The sequence below is a fragment of the Oreochromis aureus genome, linkage group 17 (assembly GCF_013358895.1).
Source record: "Oreochromis aureus strain Israel breed Guangdong linkage group 17, ZZ_aureus, whole genome shotgun sequence".
Lineage (NCBI taxonomy): Eukaryota > Metazoa > Chordata > Actinopteri > Cichliformes > Cichlidae > Oreochromis > Oreochromis aureus.
The window spans coordinates 9,844,545-9,863,523 of record NC_052958.1 but is presented as its reverse complement, the minus strand read 5'-3'; the positions used below and the strand labels follow the sequence as shown (position 1 = coordinate 9,863,523).

Sequence of the window (18,979 nt, the reverse complement as noted above, 5' to 3'; positions counted from 1 at the left end):
GAGTCAATTGACAAGGAGATACTGTTACCATCGTGAAGGGCGAGCTTCATATAATGAATCCAATGAGTGCAAACCAGCATTAGGAACAGGCTGTGCATAAATATTTAGTTGGAAAATTTTTTGTTTCTGAATGGGGAAAAAAGAGAAACAAAACACCCCCCCCCAAAAAACTAGCTGCTCATATACACTAACTTGCCCCTTTACTAGGTACACCTGTTCAACTGCCTGTTAACACGAATATCTAATCAGGCAATCACAACTTGCTGAAGTTTAAACCAAGCATTATATTGAGAGTCAACAAAGCAATGTAATATAAGTAACTTTTGCATGTTTTTGCTACCAGACAGGTTGTTCTGAGTATTGAAAACTGTTCTGAGTACAGAAACTGCTGATCTGTTGGGATTTCCCCCCACAAACATCTCTAAGGTTTATAGAGAATGGTGCAGAAAAAGAGAGAAAATATCCAGTCAGCAGCAATTTTTTTATTTATTTATTTTTTCACAATTTGAACCTTGAAGCAGATGGGCAACAGCAGCATGCCACACCAGGTACCAATCCTGTCAGCTAAGGACAGGAGACTGAGCCTATAGTTCACACAGGTTCACCAAAATTGGCCCAAGATTGGCCAGTGATGAATACAAATGCCTGGGTAATGTCACTGATGACTGTCATGTTGATGCAGTATGTAGAAAAAGCCCACTGGCAGCTGCATTTCCTTTGCAAACTCCTATGTTTTGTTGATTATACTTGTATGAGAATGTTTTACTCATGTTTGATATACTTTTACTTTCATCAGTTGGTATGGCCTTCTTAACATCAAAAACAGACTTCAGGGTATTGTAAAAGTGTGTTGCAAAGTGGCAGGCATCACTAAAAACTAATTTTCAACACTTTAGATTTTAAATATTCTAAGCAAGCCTCGACCAATTCTTGCTAAATCATCACACCCTCCGGCAGAGGAGTTTGAGCTCCTTCCATCTGGCTGCAGACACAAATTACCACGGTGCAGGACTAACAAGTTTTCCTTCGTTGTTGCTGCCATTAATGTTTTAAGTGACACACTGTGGAGTCCTGTTGCTGTTTTTCTTGTTTGTGTCTGATATTTTTCATTGTGCTTGTTTGCCGCTAGTGTACCACAAACTGCCCTTTGGGGATAATAAAGCTGACCATTTTTGGTACTCGGATGATATAGGGTCAGAGTTTGGCATAAACAACATAAAAACATAAAACCTTTAATTAACAGTTCAGGCTGCTGGTGGCGGTGTAGTGCAGTCAACAAATCTGCAGCAACTGCGTGATGCTGTTATGTTAATATGAAGCAAAATCTGAGAGGAATGTGTCCAGCACCTGATGAATTATTGCCATGATGAATTAAAGCAGTTCTGAAGGCAAAAGGGAGTTGAATCCAACACTACCAAGGCGTACCCAAGGAAGTGGTGATTTAGCATATACACTATTTGACCTATAAATTGAAAGGCTGAATAGCATATTTACCTAAAGCTTTTCAATATAACCCGATTTCTGCTGGTCATGGTCTGCAGCTATTTGTCGGAGCAAGTAAGAAAATTAAATGGTCAATTAAAAGTTAATTATTCTATATTATTAGGTGTGTCTTAAAGACATGTAAATGTCAAGTAATTCATCTTGTGTACACTAAATCTTACAAGATCTTAGGTGCTTTGTCGAAAAATGTAATCATTTATAGTCTAACAACATTTAGCCCAAATGCATTGTTTTGTTCAACTTAACAACTTCATGAATTGTTTTATTGCAACAGTCACAGAGACATTTTATGGGTGGTAGTGTCGTTTGTGAAGAAAAAGAGAATGTGGAAAAATTCTCCGAATAAACCTCTGTCCCTTTGGAATAACACCATTCTCTCTGAATACAATACTTTGTTCAGAGGTCATGCATGTCGAAATATTCCCCGAAGAAGAAAAAAGAAAAAAAAGAATGGAGGCCTTTTATCAAGCCCAGTGTTAAATAAACTTCACATGCTGAACATGAAGTCTACCATTTCAATTACAAAGATTTCAGGAAGGCAACAAACTTGGTTCACTTTGTTGACAAATCAGAATATATGCACAATACTGACAGAACATCTGCTTAGTAGCCATTTATATGGATTAACAAAAATAAAGTTCCTTTAAAAAAAAAAACATCCATTGCAATAAAAACTACAGTAAAAGGCGACAGTATCGTATACACTTTATGCTAATTACAGATGTAACATCCAGCTTTTCCCCCCACTTCTGCCTCCTCAACAACAGAATAACCAAAAAAAGGGTGAATGACACGAGGGAGATGAAACAACATTTTCTGACTATTTCACTGCGGTCACCCTATAGACAACAAACACAGCCACACCGTTACACACCTTTGCAGCAAGGTGCAGCATTGCCAGTTGGTCACTCTGCTTTAACTATGTGCCCCTGGAGGAACAGATGCACAGACATTCACAACACAGACGGAGAGCAGAGGAGAGAGATGGAGGCGTGTAATGTTGTCACCACGTTTCCCCACCCTCAAAGCCAGAAAACTTTTATTGGCTGGGAGTTAAACACCCACTGCCGGAGGGCTGAAGCCCAGAAACCTCCTGAGCACAGCAAAATTTGGAGAAAATAAGAAACTACAAGCAGAGGAGAGTGGAAAGGCTCTCTGCAAATAGTTACACTGTAACAGACTTCTAGTAGGTCCAATGTGGTGACTGAATTCTTGTAAAATTTACTTTTGTCTGGGTATAAAAGATACTGAACAATCAACAATGTTGCATGTGAATTACCAATATAAGAAAAAAAACAGTTAAAATGCTCCTCCCAAACTGCAGCCGTGTCAGTCAGATAGGTGAAATACCTCAGGAAAAAACAGAGGAAATCCAAGACAAACAATTTTCAAATATGGGGACAGTATCTAAATATAGTAATTTGTAAATGTGATCAGACCCCTGCAGTGCAAAATGATGGATTATTTCTGAATTTGGTGAGAGTTATAACGCGCTTTCCTTTCTGCGTTCACAGTATTTTGTCTAGCTCCTGTACATTCACAATATAATTGGGCGTGTTCATCATTTGCATCACTAAAACAGCTGGAAACATTTTTGTAAGTGAAACACGTAACAAAATAACTTAAATACTTCACACACAAATAACATGTTTTCACGAAATACAAATATGAAACCTTTACAAACGGTTCACTACAAAGACAACACTGTCTACACGAAGTCTACGACAGAAAGACATTTTACCAAAGATATATCCATATTTCATGGGTGTGTTTTGGAAGTTAATCATTCAAATACAGTCAACTGTTATTGAATACTAACCAGGCTCTGTAGGGTGCATAGCCTGCGGTCTAGAAGGATTCTTAGCCTGTTGATTCATAGGGATCTGTGCACATCAGTCGTGTTTGTAACTGGCATTTCCTCCAGCCTACGGCCAGTTCTTTTGTGACGAGAACAAGCCCTCCTTATGCTTCTCACTGAGCTCATCCGTCCATCCATCTATCAGTCCCTATCTCCCTCACTTTCCCTCGTCCTGTCTGCACTGTCTCTCGCTCCGTCTGTGACACATGCACTACAAGAGCGCTCACACTCGGGGAGTCATGTTCTCATGACTGAACATGATTGACCCAGTGAATAAGGCATTAAAACCTCTAACACACTCACTGCGGCTGAGCAGCAGCTATAGATCACTGGGCAACGGCTTTGAAAATACAATGACTGGATTCAAAGTGCCTCTGGCGATGGCTATCTGCCATCTGGTCAGATCTTTGATACACAAAGTGGGACACTTGTTGAACTGCTCAGTGTGTTGTTTGTGAGTAGCAGGTTTGCAATTTGTGACAGATCGCAGATCATAATAATGTCAACAACAAGTACAGGACAGGCTGCGTGAGATAAAATGCAGCAACAGCATTTTAGTTGTTTTCTTTCAAGATAGCATTAATGTGACTGTACTTCTTTTTCTGCTTGTAGAAATCAGGTTTTGCGAAGTAGTGAAAGGACGGTCTTGGCAACCGCCCGGACAGAGTCAACAAGTGGATGACGTGTGATGATTACATGATTTTAAGCTCCAGCGATACTTTTTTTTTTTTATTGCAGCTTCAAAGTGAAGCACAAACCCCTTAAAGATATTAGTCCAGAGTGCGAGGAAAAACAAACTGAATCTGGTTGTCACAAAATAGGCCAGCTGAACCCAAGGCAGGAAAATCTGTGCTTTGCCAGCCATTTTGAAAGATAACCAGCTTCCGAAGAAGAGCCGATGGGGAATTTTGTAGTACACCTGCCTCCACAACAGCTTGGGTTTGCTCTTGCAGAGTAGCTGTGGACCCTGCGCTCAGATGAGTGAAAGCAGAGGAGACCACTCATTTATCCAGCTGACTGGAGAGTGAGTTGGTATGCTGCTGTCCGAGTTTTTCCTTCTTTATTAAACGTCCTTCATCCACTTTCATGTTCAGCTATCGCTTCCCGCTCTGGCTGAGCGTCAGCAGCGTGGGTGAGTGTTTGAAGTGGGATGGAGATAGACACAGTTGGGATCGTGTCAGAAGGTTCCATTTGGCTATTTTCAGTGTTGCATACTGGTAAACGCTTTCCAGACTTGACCTAAAAATTAAAAAAAACAAGGAAAACAAGAAAAGCACCCAGCCTGTGTTGGTCATACAGTTTCATATGACAGAAAGTAAATCTGAAAAGTGGGTTTTATTACATTAACAGAGTCTCAGATTACTAATGAATTTTTGATGAGCTGTTAACTTTACAATTTCCTTCCTGGAAGTGCTCAATATAATGAGGGCACATTAACAGCCAGGCTTTTTTAGCCTAACCCACAAAGACTAGCAGACGCAAGCCTCAACTCTAAATTCACTTACCAACCACACTATGAGAGCAACACAAGTGATGAAGGGGATGAGAACCAAAAGCAGGGGAGATCTTCTCGACCAAGCGTCCCCACGATTCTCTTCATGAATCCCTGCAAGGACGACGTTATTGACAATGTAACCAATCACATTTACACCTTAGAAATATGATAGAGGGCAGACCAATCCCCTTATTGAATGTGTGACAGAGGACTCTGATGGAAATCAATCTTAGTTACAGCTAGGGACTGGTTATTTCAATACCTTTTGTTTTTGAGAGGTCATCAAATTACTTAAAAAAAAAAGAAGAAGCTTCTGCCTTAAGGCTGCATATCTGATTACTGTCCACAGCTGGATTCCTAACCCTAAATGAATGCCTCCCCCTCCAACAATCTACTTAATTTTTGAAGCTTTCACTAAAAATCTGAACTTTAAATGCAAGTGAGGACTGTACCTGGTGTTTGTTCAGTACTAAGGCATGGTGGTGGCTCACAGGAGAAGTCAGTTGGTCCTTGAGCAGCAGTGTGTAAGAAATCTCTGATGTAGTCAAAGTAAGGACCAGTCAGTAAGCCATGTTCCTGATAGTGACACTGGAAGCTCTGCATCGCCGTTTCCTGTGGGAAATCAGACAACAAGCCAACCTTAAATACCTCAATTATTCAATTAAATGTTCCTTAACAGTCCCTCACTGTCCAAGTTATTACATTAATTTGGCCTAAAATTAAGCTGCAGGGCTCATTTGCAAAACTAGCTTAGTGTTAGTGTGTTTCCACATGCCCTGTAGGCCCGAACATTTCTAAGCGTTACCTGATGGAGATATACACGCGAGTGCAGGCACCCAACGGTCTGCACAATATCACAGGTAACTTTGATTTTACAGCATGTCGTGCTACACGCACACCATCACACCGCCAAAACGGCCTTCTACCTGATTGCTTAAAGATACTTTAATTTTTACTGTATCACTCAACAAAGACACAAATTCAAGCACTGTTTGCAGTGAAGATGAGCAGCATACACCACACTGTCTGATTACCCACCAGCCTCTCGTGGTCTAAGGTGAAGCGTAAACTCTTGAGCATTGCAATGAAGAGGAGTACGTTGTCTTTGTTGGTGGAGATGGTGCCAAACGTGTTGGCCAGCTTCCGAAGACTTTGCTCCAGTGGATAGATATTTAACACCACCCAGCAGGTGCCAGCCTGAAGATGGAGAAACAGAACTATGAGCCGCTTTGATTCAATTCAAACCAATTTTATATTTGATTCTCTCACGTTGCCTTATACATACCACTTCTTTGGGAATGTAACTAACAGGAATCTCATAATCATAGGGGATATTCTGCTTCTACAGAGGAATTAATGACAGGGAAGGATTTTTGTTTTTACTACAAATGATCAGGAATGGAAGCTCTTACAGAGATAATTTAACATGAAGCACAAAACAGAAGTTCATGTGCACTATACGCACTATAAATATGATATGTATCAGTCTTGTAGTAACTCACCAATACTGGCAGCTTGTTCACATCATCAGTTATTGGTGACCCAAATTTTCCAGAGCAAAGATTCAAACTTGTTACCAGACTCAGGAGGAGACAAGGTGCTTTCAAGATCTGAGGGGGAAATGTATACCTTACATTACATAAGGTACAGCAATCGACATCTGCTGCGGTGTTGAGTTGTTACTGAGCATTGATTTACCACAGCCCTCAAATGAAAGTTGACCAGTTCAACCTCAGTGTTTTGTTTGAGGGTAGTGTGGTTGTATTACAGGATAATCAATTTCCCCCCTTACTTAAAGGTGAGGATTCCAATGTCTTTGCCAGGCATAAAAGCCATTAAATAAAAGGCTGGGCATCATTTTGAGACTAGAAATGGAGCTAAATCTGTGGATCCAATTATTATTATTATTTTTAAATTTGATCTATAAACTATTTTAATGATCTACTTTACCCAGTATAACCTTTTTCTCATTTTTGTCAATATTACAGTAAATTTACGATACTTATATTTTAGACTGTCAGTGAAGTAAAGTGACACTCCCAGTTTAAAACTCGCTGCTTCAAACGATAAACAATGAATTAATAAATGAATCCGCAAACTCGTTAGCGTCACATTTAATGCAAAATGCATTTTATCCTTTAAAAAAAAAATCAATTTTTTTTTACTCCTCTTATCGTGTCACGTTACTGCCTCTTGAAGAGTGCTGCAGCAGCAGTATGTGCAGCATTTACTGTAGATCTCTTAAGAACATTCAACTGCTTGTAAATGCAGCTCCAAAATGAAGCATGCTTCATAACATGAACTTTTTGATATAGTCCTGTAATGTTATTTGATTGTAATATTCCCTTTATCCGTTTAGCACTTATCAAATAAAACGCAACGCTCAGCTTGCAGAAAACCACAAGGCTACATTTCTTTATAAAAGCACACAGTGGCATTTCATAACAAGTAAGCAGCTGACAAAGGACAAAGAATGCAGGAAATATTAATATAAAATAATATTCCTGTTATTTAATTAGCATAGATAAGAAAAACCAATGTCAGTCTGGAAGCGTATACAGTTACATATGTTTTTACACATGTTAAAAACATTAAAAAAAAAAATATTAAAGGACATACTTACTTTCTTCCTCATATGGAGAAAGAATCCCAAGTTTCTCAAATGCAGTGCATGAAATTCAGTTTTTTCAGTCCAAAGACAGAGCTCATCTCTGTGTGTCTGTGGGTGTAATGTCCAAGCGTGTAGTGAAACTTGAGGATGGGCCGGCAGTCTGCTTTCACTTCAGACAAACTGGCGGACTTCTGACGTGGTGGAGTGGCCGCCTACAGGCTGAGTCATTATGTCGCACACTGACGCTGTCTGAGACTTTTCCATAAACTCCCACATATCAATTTGTTCGTCAGGATAAAGTGGGTGCTTGTTCTCTCGAGAGAATATTTCACTTAGAATATGTCAAGGTTATTCCTCAAGCTGTTGTTTGGAAAGTGAAAATCAGATGAGGTAGTTCAGACGTTCAGCCATGCTCTTTGATGCAGTACTTTTTGCTGTAACCTATTACGGTATACATGTTTTTTGATTATTTTGGACATACTTGGGCTCAAAAATACACATTATTGCACGTATAGGTGTTGCGTAACCCACTTGTGAAGTGCATTTATATATATTGTATTTTAGAAAGTCAGAATTCCATGTGTGGACTTGCGTAAATATACTCCAGTTAAAGGCCGATCTCTAACCACAGGGAAACAGCCAGTTGATGACAGTGTAATGATATTTTGATTTGAGGTTTCAATGATATTTTTTTACTGCGACTCCCAAACTGAATCACCACCTGAATGGCTCCAGTTCAGAATAGCAGATAAATAAAGAACCTGGTCTTTTCAGAAGCGTCAGACAAACTGATTTAAACAGCAGCCAGGATGAGAAGCAATTTTTGACAGCTATCCAGCCACTAATTTCTCCATTTGTGCCTTGTCCTGCCTCTGACCTGGAAATCATCTCAGCGCACAATCATGACGAACAACGCTATGACTGTACAATTAAGTTAATTTGTATTTAAAAATATGTGTCATTCACAGAGCTCTCTTCTCAGTTTGTTCATGACAAATAAATGTGTAGGACATCCATATTCTGTCTTCTTGTGCCATACAAAATGGCACAACTCCATTATGTGGCAGCAGTAAGCTACTGGAGAGAAAGAGACATTATGCAGCTGTGCATCATCTCATATTTAATTCACATTGGTTCAAACACATAACTAAAGATGTCTCATTTTGTTGCCACGGCTCCCCTCTTCTTGCTTCATTTGCTCAGATATCAGGTTGGAGGAAAGGAGTTGAGGAGCAAAGTCAAAAACACAAGACCGGATTCTTGTGGAGTTGTTTGCGAGCTAGCACCAGTTGAATTCCGCAGTCTCTCATACAGCAGCTTTAGTCTGTGCCTTGAAGCCATCGGATCACTCATTTATCCAGCAGACTCGTGCCAATAACAGAACAACCTGGAGAGTGAGTCGTTCTATTGCCATCCAGTTTTTTTCCCTTCCCTCTTATTAATCATGCTTCAGAGAGGCAGTCGGAGTTTGGCTCATTTTAGTAGGTTGCATTTGAATATTTTCAGTGCTGCAAACATGTAAACGCCTTCGGGACCTGGACTGGAGAAAAGAAAAAAGCACAAATATTGTTTATCATACAAAAACAGCCTCAAAGTACTGCTGAATTTTTGATGAGCTGTTAACTTTAGAAGAATTGCCTTCCTGGAAGTGCCAACTAAAATGAAGACTCACTAGGAAATGGGCTTTATTAGAGCACACAGGCCAAGAGTCGGTACTGTTGAGTTGAAGTTTTAACACTAAGGGCAATTATCTTAAGAGGTTAAAATAAAGAAACCCTAATTTGGGATATGTATCCAGAGAGGACAGTGCAGTCCTCTTTGAACTGTTAAAAAGCAGCAGCACAGCTGTGGTCCTGTGCTTTCTCAGCTTGCATTACGGACCATTTCTGCACTAATGCAGTTATCTGCCTGAATAACTGAAAGCCAAGAGTGCACTTCTGGAGAGGTTGTACACAGGAAAAGAGTTTTGAGCTTAATGCTTATGCCATTGTGCAACAAGCCATCTTAATAATCCATCCATCTTTCACTGCTTATCTGGGTTTGGGTTGCAGGGGCAGCAGTCTGAGCAGAGAAGACCAGACTCCCCACACTAGCTCGTCCATCCGGGGGTGACACCAAGAGATTCCCAAGCTAGCCGACAGATGTAGTCTCTCCAGCGAGTGTTTGGTCTGTCCATCAGCCTCTTCCCGGTAGGACATGACCACAACAACATACCTAGGGGGCCTAATCGGTAGCTTGAACCATCTCAAGTGACCCCTTTCAATGTGTGGCTCTACTCAGAGTTCCTCTCAAATGACTGAGAGCCCAGCCATTCTTAGCAGGAAACTCATTTCTGCTGCTTGTATCCACAAACTCAAACTTTTGGTCACTACCAAAAGCTCATGACAATAGGTGAGAGTAGAAGTGTAGATTGAGCGGTAAATTTAGACAGCTTTGCTTTTTTGCTTAGCCCTCTTATTACTGCAAATGCTACTCCCAACCAAATAAAGGATTTTTTTTTGGTTAACAAAGGAACGAATAAAAACTTTTAGGTTTGTGGAAGTAATGTTTTCTGTGAAGCTTCATGGCACATATTAAAGGTGTTACACCAACATGCACACAATTTTAATACCAAATAGGAATGTCTGGCAGGTTTGTTTAACATATATCAGTAAAATATAATAAATAAGTACACCACTCTATAGTGTTTTCTAATCGGTATTAAACTCAAACGTTTTGTTGGCATTTATCCATAAGCCAGCATGGATGAATGAAATTGATGACTCAACAGTACTTGCTGGAAATTAAAGAAAATAACGATTTGATGAACTGTTGCATTCTGTTAGAGATTTTACTTCCTAATTTTTTTGGAATGGAATTTCAGGGCAAGGAAAGTTGATAAACTTACTGGGTTAGGGGTTTGATGGTTTACTCACCAGCCACAAAAACAGACAAACAGTGACACAAACTGCGATGGAGATGGTAACAAAAATCAAAGGCATCAAGTTGTCATCCTCCAGAAACTCTGCAAATGACAAAAAACAAACAAAACAAAAGAACAACAACAACAAAACACTGAGTAAGCTTTTTTTCCCCCATTATTTTCTAAGTTACATAAAGCATCCAAGTCCGGTGCATTAACTGCATTAACATTGTACCTGGTGTTTGTTGAGTACTAAGGTTATGTGGTGATTGGGATGTTTCTTGAGGAGTCGTAAATGTTTGTTGAGTACTTGGGCACGGTGGTGGTTCACACGAGAAGTCAAATAGTCCTTGATCAGCTCCACGTAAGAGGTTTTCCATGTAGTCAAAGTAAGGGCCAGATGGTATGTGCTGTTCCTGATAGTGGCAATCAAAGTACTGCATCAATATTTCCTGTGGGAATCAGATAACATGCTCACTTGAAATAACTAAATTATACAATTAAGTGTACAAAAACAAATTACTTCTGCCTAAAACTGAGTTTCAGTGTTTTCTTGCACAGTGAACCAGTGTGCTTCCACAAATTAAACTACATCTCATTTTAAAACTATGCATGTCACCGTCCAAACGCTATTAAAAATAAATATGCTGTCAGAAATACATATAATGAACGAGGTCGATGATTACCCACCACTTCCATATGGTCAAACTTCAGCCACACAGTTTGGAAAATTTCAATAAAAATAAGCAGGCTTTCTCTGTTGGTGGATTTGTCACCAAAATTGTTGGTCAATTTCTCAAGACTTTTCTCCATTGGATAGATATTTAGCACCACCCAGCAAGTGCCAGCCTGGAAATGCATGTACAAAAACCATGAACAACTTTTGTCAGACAAAAATAAAATTAAAAATAATAAAAGAAATTTGCTCATATTTCTTCATTTCATACATACCACCTCTTTGGGAACATAAGTAATAGGAATCAAATAGTTATTGGGAAGATCCTGCTTCTATAGGGGAAATAGGGAACATCAGAGAGGTTTTTGTAAAAAAACAAAACAAAAACCACCAGATATGTGATTAAAAATTAAAAAGGTCTTTTACCCAAGCATAACAGACCTTTTTGGTCATCAGATTGTCAGAAATAAGAACACAAAGATTTCTGTAAGTATTCACCTCCCCAGAGGTTAATTCTGGGCCAAGAAAAGCCCTGCAACATACAACAAATGTGACATACAGCCTGTAGCAACTCACCATCAGTGCCACCAGATCAGTTACTGGTGACCCATATTCAAAGCAGAGATTCAAATTTGTCAAGAGACTCAGGAGGAGGCAAGGCACCTTTGGGATGAATATGAAAGTATTGCTACATCATACAGTGCATATGTTTTACATTATATATAGTCATTTGAAGTTATAGAATAAAATTGGGATTGGTGATGTTTGTGTGCAGCAGCAGAAATGAGATTTCGCCACAGTCTCACATTTAAGTCTAACAGTCCCAGTATTATTTAAGCTATATAAATGTGGCTATATATAATTTTTCAGGGTTTAAAACCAGTATAAAACTAGCTGATGACATTAAAATCTTGCTCTAAGTGCCACCCCTCAAATTTACTGTCAAATATAGCATAAATAATACAGTTTGACATAAGCATGGGGCACTGTTTTTAAAAAAAATTAAATTATAAGGAAATTAACTTAGTCACACTATAAAAATTTACACAAGCTGAGCTACTGCCAAGTTAACTGGGATTACTTGTAAGAGTTGCTCTGATATTTTTTTAAAACCAAGATAGCTAGCTCTAGTTTACTTTGAACTTGCCAGCTGGCGAGCTAGCAGCCTATCCCAAATACAGCAGCATCATTTTAAGTAAGATATTAGATCAAATCCCATTAAACAAGGTCTCACTGCAGTTTGCCCTACCTTGACATCCATTACCAACACCTGCACCCTCTGACTGACAAAAGTGAGGGGGAGGAGCTGCAAACTACCTTTTATGGAAAACCTTGGAAGCAGGGAGGGAAACCCCATGAAATATACATTACTCTAGCTGCAAGATCTATGCATCAAAAAATCAAAAAATCAAAATTATTTAATGACAATACTGTTTATAGCCACTTTATATTAAATGATTAACCATCTGTTTTTATTTTTGCTTTGTTAAAGTTCTCATTAAAGTCATTAAAAGAATTGCATTGAATAAAAAAATATTGAAATGATTTAATTTCAATATGCCGTTAACATGATTTGACATTTAATTACATGTTTGGATATTTTGGATTTGATTAAAGCTATCTTAAATTGTTTGTTTCTTTGTAGTTAGTTAATTTGTTAATATCTATTTCCCTTGTGTATCTATTTTTCCAAAAATTCTCCTTTGTCAGTTCCCCAGACTTTGGCAGCTCATGGTTTTTAAACAGTTTGCTGTACCTGCTTTCACTTTTATTACTTTATGATCAAATTTTACTATGAATCATGATCATCAAATAATTAGGGGGCAAAATAAAACCCACTTTTTCAAAACTTCAAACAGGCCAAACCAGCTCAGTCCCTTTCTGCTAAATATGGGCATAAGTGTAATATACTTAAGGTTGAGAGACTGTTAATGTGGAGATCATTCTGGGCTTTGTGAAATTACCAGTGACATTTTCCACTATTTTTCTCCAACATTATACAGGAATGAATTATGCAAATCAATCAGAAATCATCTGCAGCCATGTGTCCTTTCATTGACTTTCCATGTAAGCAGCTTTGGAAGGAAAGTATCCCTTCTTTTGCATACTTCTGATTCAACTTCTTAATTCACTTTACTGTGATGTATATTGTTAAGATTATTAATTATATGTAGAACTTCTTCATCATTTTATTATTTTGAGCTAATGCAATGAATGCAGGTTTCCAAAAGTCAAATCTCAACTCCTCACAAGCTTGTGTGTTTTAATTACAAGGGAACAAATAACTTAATTCGACTGAACACACAGTGCAGAAGTACTTTGTCTGCTGCAGTTGTAAGAGAAGACGTGGAAGGCATAGTCTGAGCTGAGGCAGGTCATCTAAAGCAGGTCACATCTAAATATAACCCAAACAGCTTAACACACTGCAAAACAAAAACACAACCAGGCTGTGAGCTGGAGACCTCAAGGGGACTTATTCAGATCAACCGGTGAGACCGACTGATATGACTAACATGAAATGCAAGTTAAGTTTGTTGTGTAATTTCCAATAGGACTGCTTTACATTAGCATGCTTATGTCCTGCATGAACAGTGGTGATACCGTGCCAGAAACCCCTCACTAATAAACAAGTCGCATGCTGTGCAGAAAGCACGATCTACAGACTGATAAGGTTTCAACATTGTATAATTCACCTTCATACTGTATGCAAAACTCCTATTTATGAAAAGAATTCAAATGCCCCCTTCCCTTGCTTTTGTTTCTACATATAGAAATGGATGACTTTGAACAGGAGGCCATAAATGAAGACTTGATTGAGTTTGCCATTCGAGAGAGCGTTCAAGATGCCTACAAGCTGCCATGCTCAGTGCAAACAGATAGGTATGGAAAACCAAGAAGGGTCTTTAATGTTTATTATTAATGAAAAATGACAGTTAGGTCAATAAGTATTTGGACAATCATACAGATTTTGTAATTTTGCCTGAATACAACGTCACAGTGGTTTTAAATGAAACAATCCAGATGTAATTGAAATGCAGACTTTCAGCTGGAGTAGCCAGTATGCTTCGGATCAATATCCGTTTCCATTGTGAAGCATCATCCAGTCACTTTTGCAGCATTTGGCTGAATCTGAGCAGAGAATACAGCCCTATGCACATAATTCATCCTGCATCTAACCAAGTCAGAACACTGTTGAGGAGGTAGGCGTACCATTGTCAAAGTCTACAATCAGCAGAATGTAAATACAGAAGGTTTACAACAAGGTGCAAACCACTGGTTACACTCAAGAACAGGAAGGCCAAATTAAAGTTTGCCAGAAAACATCGAAAAGAGTCTGCACAATTGTGGAAAAAACTAAGATTATATGAACTTTTACTATACTTAACCTGTACTTATGGACCTAACTGTATTGTTAGGAGTTGTTTATGTTCCAAATTAACAAAATTTTAAGGCAATCAGCCTCAAAAGTATAATGAAGCTCTATCATAGTGTTTCCAGAGTAAACGCTTTCATTTTCATAGGAAAAACACAAATAGTGTGGAGTTTATGAAGATTATGGCAGCCATTCAAAAAGGTAACGTTCCCTTTAATCATGTTTGCCTTTTGCATGCGGCATTAAGCAAAGATGTACAAGGCGGGCGCGCCTACATTTAAACTCACTGTTGGTCATAAATATTACAAATGTTTCCCTGTGTGTCTCCTTGTGGCTCTTGTTTGTATCTCGGCAGGTGATGTGGATGCGCTGCAGGAGCTGTCAGGTTGTGCTTCTGCCTTCAGAGAGAGTGACAGTAGGGGCTGGCTGCCTCTGCACGCAGCAGCTGTGCAGCTGCAGCCAGATGTCCTCCACACAGTGCTGCAGGGTGAGAGTGAAAACCAGTGTGATATCAGGTTGATCAAACTATTTAGTGGAATGTAAGCTACAATCACTGGAGCAGTGGGCTGAGTAAATTTCCACCTTTAACGCAGTCTTAATGGTGTTCTTGTTGCAGTGTTGGAATCCACCGACCTGACCCTGGAGGAGCAGACGGAGGACGGTGATACGGCTCTGACTCTGGCAGCTGAGGCCGGTCAGGTGGAAAACATCAAGCTGCTTCTGAAGCACGGAGCTTCACCACACAACACCAACAGCAGGAATGAATCACCTCTGCTAATCGGTAGCACAACACACTCAGACAGCTGACCCAACACCTTCATTATTATGCTTTTTTTTAATGGAATCATTTTTTGTTTTCCATTTTTGCAGCAGTGAGACAACGCTCATACGAGATCGTTCTATCCCTCATCATGGGCGGGGCCTTTGTAGAGCAGGTGTGTCTCACCAAGTGGAGGGCCATTCATGAGGCAGCAAAGGTGAATGGAGCTGAATCTAAACTCAAAGTTTGGGTTTAAGCACAAAATTTTCTTTTCCTCTAGTTTTTAGTACCTTTCTTTCCTTCTGTGTTCACGTGGGTCCTATCCCTCTCCCCAGGAGGGTTGTGCAGCTATTTTGATGCTGTTACTCCGACATGGAGCCAAAATAACAAGCAGAGACGGTCACGGCGTGACACCGCTGGGGATCGCAGCTGAACATGGCAACACTGAAGTTTTAGACATACTCATACACCACGGTAAAACAGTATATGTTGTACCATGCCTCCTAAAAACCTCCTGACGTGTCAGACATTGCTGTATTTTCTCTGAACTCCACTAGGTGGTGATGTGAATGCCCAGGCAAGCAATGGAGACACAGTCCTGTATGATGCAACCGGATCTGGAAACCTGGACTGTGTCAAGCTGCTTTTGGAGCACGGAGCCAACCCAAATGTTGCCAGCTACGCCTGCCAGCTGCCCATCCATAGAGCTGCGTATGAAGGATACATACTGTGAGTTCATGCAACTTTAAGCTCACTCTCAAGCCCAATAACATCTGAATTCTGACTAATAATCCCAAAATAAATAACTTGCCCAAAACACTTCCTCTAATTTTGCAGCCAATTTGAATGTAAAGCATCCGTCACCGCAGCCGCAGTGCTTTCTCTGTACACATCTCCACAAAGAGCCCTCTGTTTATCACTGTTTTTCACTTCTGTCACTGAATAACAGTAGAGCTCACACCACGATCTAATGAACATTTTTGTCTCTGTTCTGTTTTGTGTTTTGCCCCGCTCTCTTCCTGTTTATCTCCCACCCACCCGATCTCTCTCTCCCTCTTTCTCTTCAGAATCCTGAGGACTCTCATCCCTATCACCACAAAGAGAGCTATTCGCCTCTCAGGCCAGAGCCCTGTCCACTCTGCTGCAGACGGGGGGCAGGTTCAGTGTCTAGAGCTGCTTATCCAGAAGGGTTATGATGTCAACGCCCTGCTACATGCACACATCTCTGGTACGACTCAGCTGGATGCGCACGTGCGCACAACATCAACTCAGGCCATTTAGGTATCATAATGAGTTTCTAAATTATGCAGGACTAAAGCGGTACACGCAAATACACACATTTGGTAAATGCAAAGGTGCACGTACATGCAAAAAACAAGTGCAGATGAAAGCATCTCTTCAGTGACTGTGAAGGGTGCTTCAACCCCCATCGCTGATAAAGTTGTGGTTCATATTTGCGACATTACACTGCAAAAAATGCAAATCAGTGTGAAGTTTATCCATCTGAACACAGGACTAAACATCTATACACTGGACTATATATGTAGAGCAATATGCAAAGTCAATGCTTGGTGATGTTGGGATTTTCTGAAGTGAGGAAGTTTCCAGTCCTCTTAAAAAAGTCGTTTATATTTGTAAGCACAAGTACTGTAAATGCTGCAGAGAACTACGGGGACCTCAGGAAGACTCCTCTCTACTTCGCTGTGTCCAACGGTGATGTGACCTGTTCGGAGAGGTTGCTGGCGGCTGGCGCGAGAACTGACCTGGATCCACTGCGATGCATTCTGGTCGCTATACGTGCTGAGAGGTAAACAGAGTATGTACATACAGTGCTGTAAAAAAGTATTTGCCCCCTCCTGATTTCTTTGTCACACTTGCATGTTTCCTATCGTCACACATTTTAAAATTAGACAAAGTTAACCCGAGTAAATACAAAGTACAGCTTTTTAACAATGATTTAATTTATTAAGGGAAAAAGCTGGTCCAACCAATCTGGCCCAATGTGAAAAAGTAATTACACCTGCTTTGTAAATTATAATTTAACTGTAATTGACTATATTTTTATAGAAAGCTGAATTTAGTCACTATTCACTATTCAAACCCAGGCCCGATTATTACCAGACCTACTGAATGAGGAATTTGTGTGAAAAAGTGAAGGAGGCTAAAAGATCTCAAAAATCAACTAATCGTTTTAAAATTTAAAGAAACTTAAAAACAGATTAGAAACAAAGTCACTGATATATATCAGTCTGAAAATGCTTACAAAGCCTTTGTAAAGCCAATAGAGAAAACTTGGAACAACGGTGAACATTTCCTGGAGTGCTTGGCCTACCAAAATTACTCCAATGATCATGTCATATTTACCAAAATGTGGCCTAGTCAAAGCCAACCACTCATTAGATTTAGAGGACAATTACTGTGTCAAATATTTAGTGTTTACACAGGTTACCTTTGTCTAATATCTGAAACGTGCTCACAGGCAGTGTGACAAATATGCAAAACAGTAAGAAATCAGGAAGTATGATTAGGCAAATATTTTTTTTAACATCAGTATAAATGTAATTTGACTATACAGTACATGTAATTTCTGACTATTATCATTTCTGGTAATGGCAGCGCTGTGTTACAGCAGAGGCATTAAAATCTTCCTTCTTTCTTTCTGTAACCAGGTACGACTTGGTGGAGCTGTTGCTGTCCCATGGAGCAGAGGTTAACTGTTATTTCAGAGTGATCAGCAACACGGTGTTCCCCACAGCACTGCAGTACTGCTTCAGAGACCACGTCATGCTGCGAATGCTGCTCAACAGTGGATATCACGCTTACAAGCACGTATACCTGCTGTGAAATTAGTCGATATTTGATTTATTTACAGAGGATATGTAGTTCCGATTCATCAGTTTCATTATCGGATTTCTGCAACCATACAGGTGTTTCCAGTGCGGTCATGGTGACGGTGAAGAATTGGATAGTACCTGGACTGAGCTGCATAACCAAGCCTATCAGATTTACAGTCAACCTAAAGTCATCTCAGTAAGAGAAACTACAGGCAGACACACAGACCATCTGTTAGCTAACCTCTACAATATGTCACTTCCCTTTTCTTTTCTTTTTCAGTTCTGTGAGTTTGTGTCAGTATCATGCCTCGCTCACGTTGTAGGCAAAGTGGTAAGGATGCTACTGGACTACGTCAGCCATGTCAGCATTTGTTTTAAGCTCAGACAAATCCTGCAGAGGAGGCCGGAGTGGGATGAGATTTCTGACATACTGGGTAAAACTGCAGAGACAAGTCTGTACATAAGAAGAACATGCAAAACATGCACTCTAGAGCAGAGAAAAACATGACATTTTGAAAAGTGATTTAAATAGCTCGAGGTTATGTGTGTATCTGTGTCCATAGGGAAGCCACGGTCTCTGCAGCACTTGTGTCGACTGGTAATCAGAAGCCACATGAGCCTCAGGACCTTGAATGACCCTGAAACTATGGCTGCTGGTCCCTTCCCCCCAAGGCTGATGAACTACCTGACCTACAGAGTATGACCTGTATGGTGACCTGTTATCTGTGTGAAACATGTTTTAGTTATACATGTGACTTAAGTGTGAAAACAGCCAAAGTACTCATTTAATGCAATACCTTATATCAGTTGTTTTTTTACAGACTGAATTAAAAACCAAAAAATGAATGTCTAGTTTATGAAATAGATGTCCCTCACACAAGTGTTTCAGTTCATGCACGAGGAGAAGCTGAGTAAGTGTGACCTGGTCAGAAAGCTTTGCAGGGTGAGCGTGTTAACCCTTGGATGC

The 18,979-nt window shown here is 39.8% G+C and overlaps 3 protein-coding genes across 5 annotated transcripts; 1 reads left to right on the top strand and 2 right to left on the bottom strand.

The window, feature by feature from the left end:
• Nucleotides 1-1,763: 1,763 nt before the first annotated feature.
• LOC120434027 lies at nucleotides 1,764-7,994 on the bottom strand. Its single transcript, XM_039601406.1, has 7 exons — nucleotides 7,480-7,994; nucleotides 6,359-6,466; nucleotides 6,142-6,198; nucleotides 5,895-6,053; nucleotides 5,309-5,468; nucleotides 4,867-4,967; nucleotides 1,764-4,600 (listed from the first exon to the last, which is right to left on the bottom strand). Exons 1-7 carry the CDS (start codon nucleotides 7,489-7,491, stop codon nucleotides 4,436-4,438), a joined length of 762 nt encoding a protein of 253 aa, XP_039457340.1. The 5' UTR covers nucleotides 7,492-7,994; the 3' UTR covers nucleotides 1,764-4,435.
• A 578-nt stretch (nucleotides 7,995-8,572) lies between these two features.
• On the bottom strand, nucleotides 8,573-12,333 carry LOC116309898. Of its 3 annotated transcripts, none has more exons than XM_031726628.2 (7): nucleotides 12,295-12,333; nucleotides 11,622-11,708; nucleotides 11,321-11,377; nucleotides 11,060-11,218; nucleotides 10,605-10,821; nucleotides 10,383-10,471; nucleotides 8,573-9,007 (listed from the first exon to the last, which is right to left on the bottom strand). In XM_031726628.2, the coding sequence occupies exons 1-7, from the start codon at nucleotides 12,304-12,306 to the stop codon at nucleotides 8,906-8,908; spliced, it is 723 nt and encodes a 240-aa protein (XP_031582488.1). In that variant the 5' UTR covers nucleotides 12,307-12,333; the 3' UTR covers nucleotides 8,573-8,905. The 3 variants fall into 3 exon arrangements, with proteins under 3 accessions (XP_031582488.1, XP_039457312.1, XP_039457311.1); XM_039601378.1 differs by having other exon boundaries at nucleotides 8,573-9,002; XM_039601377.1 differs by having other exon boundaries at nucleotides 10,605-10,785.
• Nucleotides 12,334-13,482: 1,149 nt separating this feature from the next.
• asb15b (ankyrin repeat and SOCS box containing 15b) lies at nucleotides 13,483-18,743 on the top strand. Its single transcript, XM_031726634.2, is given in 15 exon segments — nucleotides 13,483-13,534; nucleotides 13,817-13,925; nucleotides 14,567-14,619; nucleotides 14,774-14,905; nucleotides 15,035-15,199; nucleotides 15,289-15,395; nucleotides 15,514-15,652; nucleotides 15,736-15,907; nucleotides 16,246-16,406; nucleotides 16,841-16,985; nucleotides 17,848-18,003; nucleotides 18,106-18,208; nucleotides 18,293-18,446; nucleotides 18,576-18,705; nucleotides 18,707-18,743. Coding segments are annotated over 14 exon segments (1,761 nt in total). The 5' UTR covers nucleotides 13,483-13,534; nucleotides 13,817-13,818.
• Nucleotides 18,744-18,979: the final 236 nt, after the last annotated feature.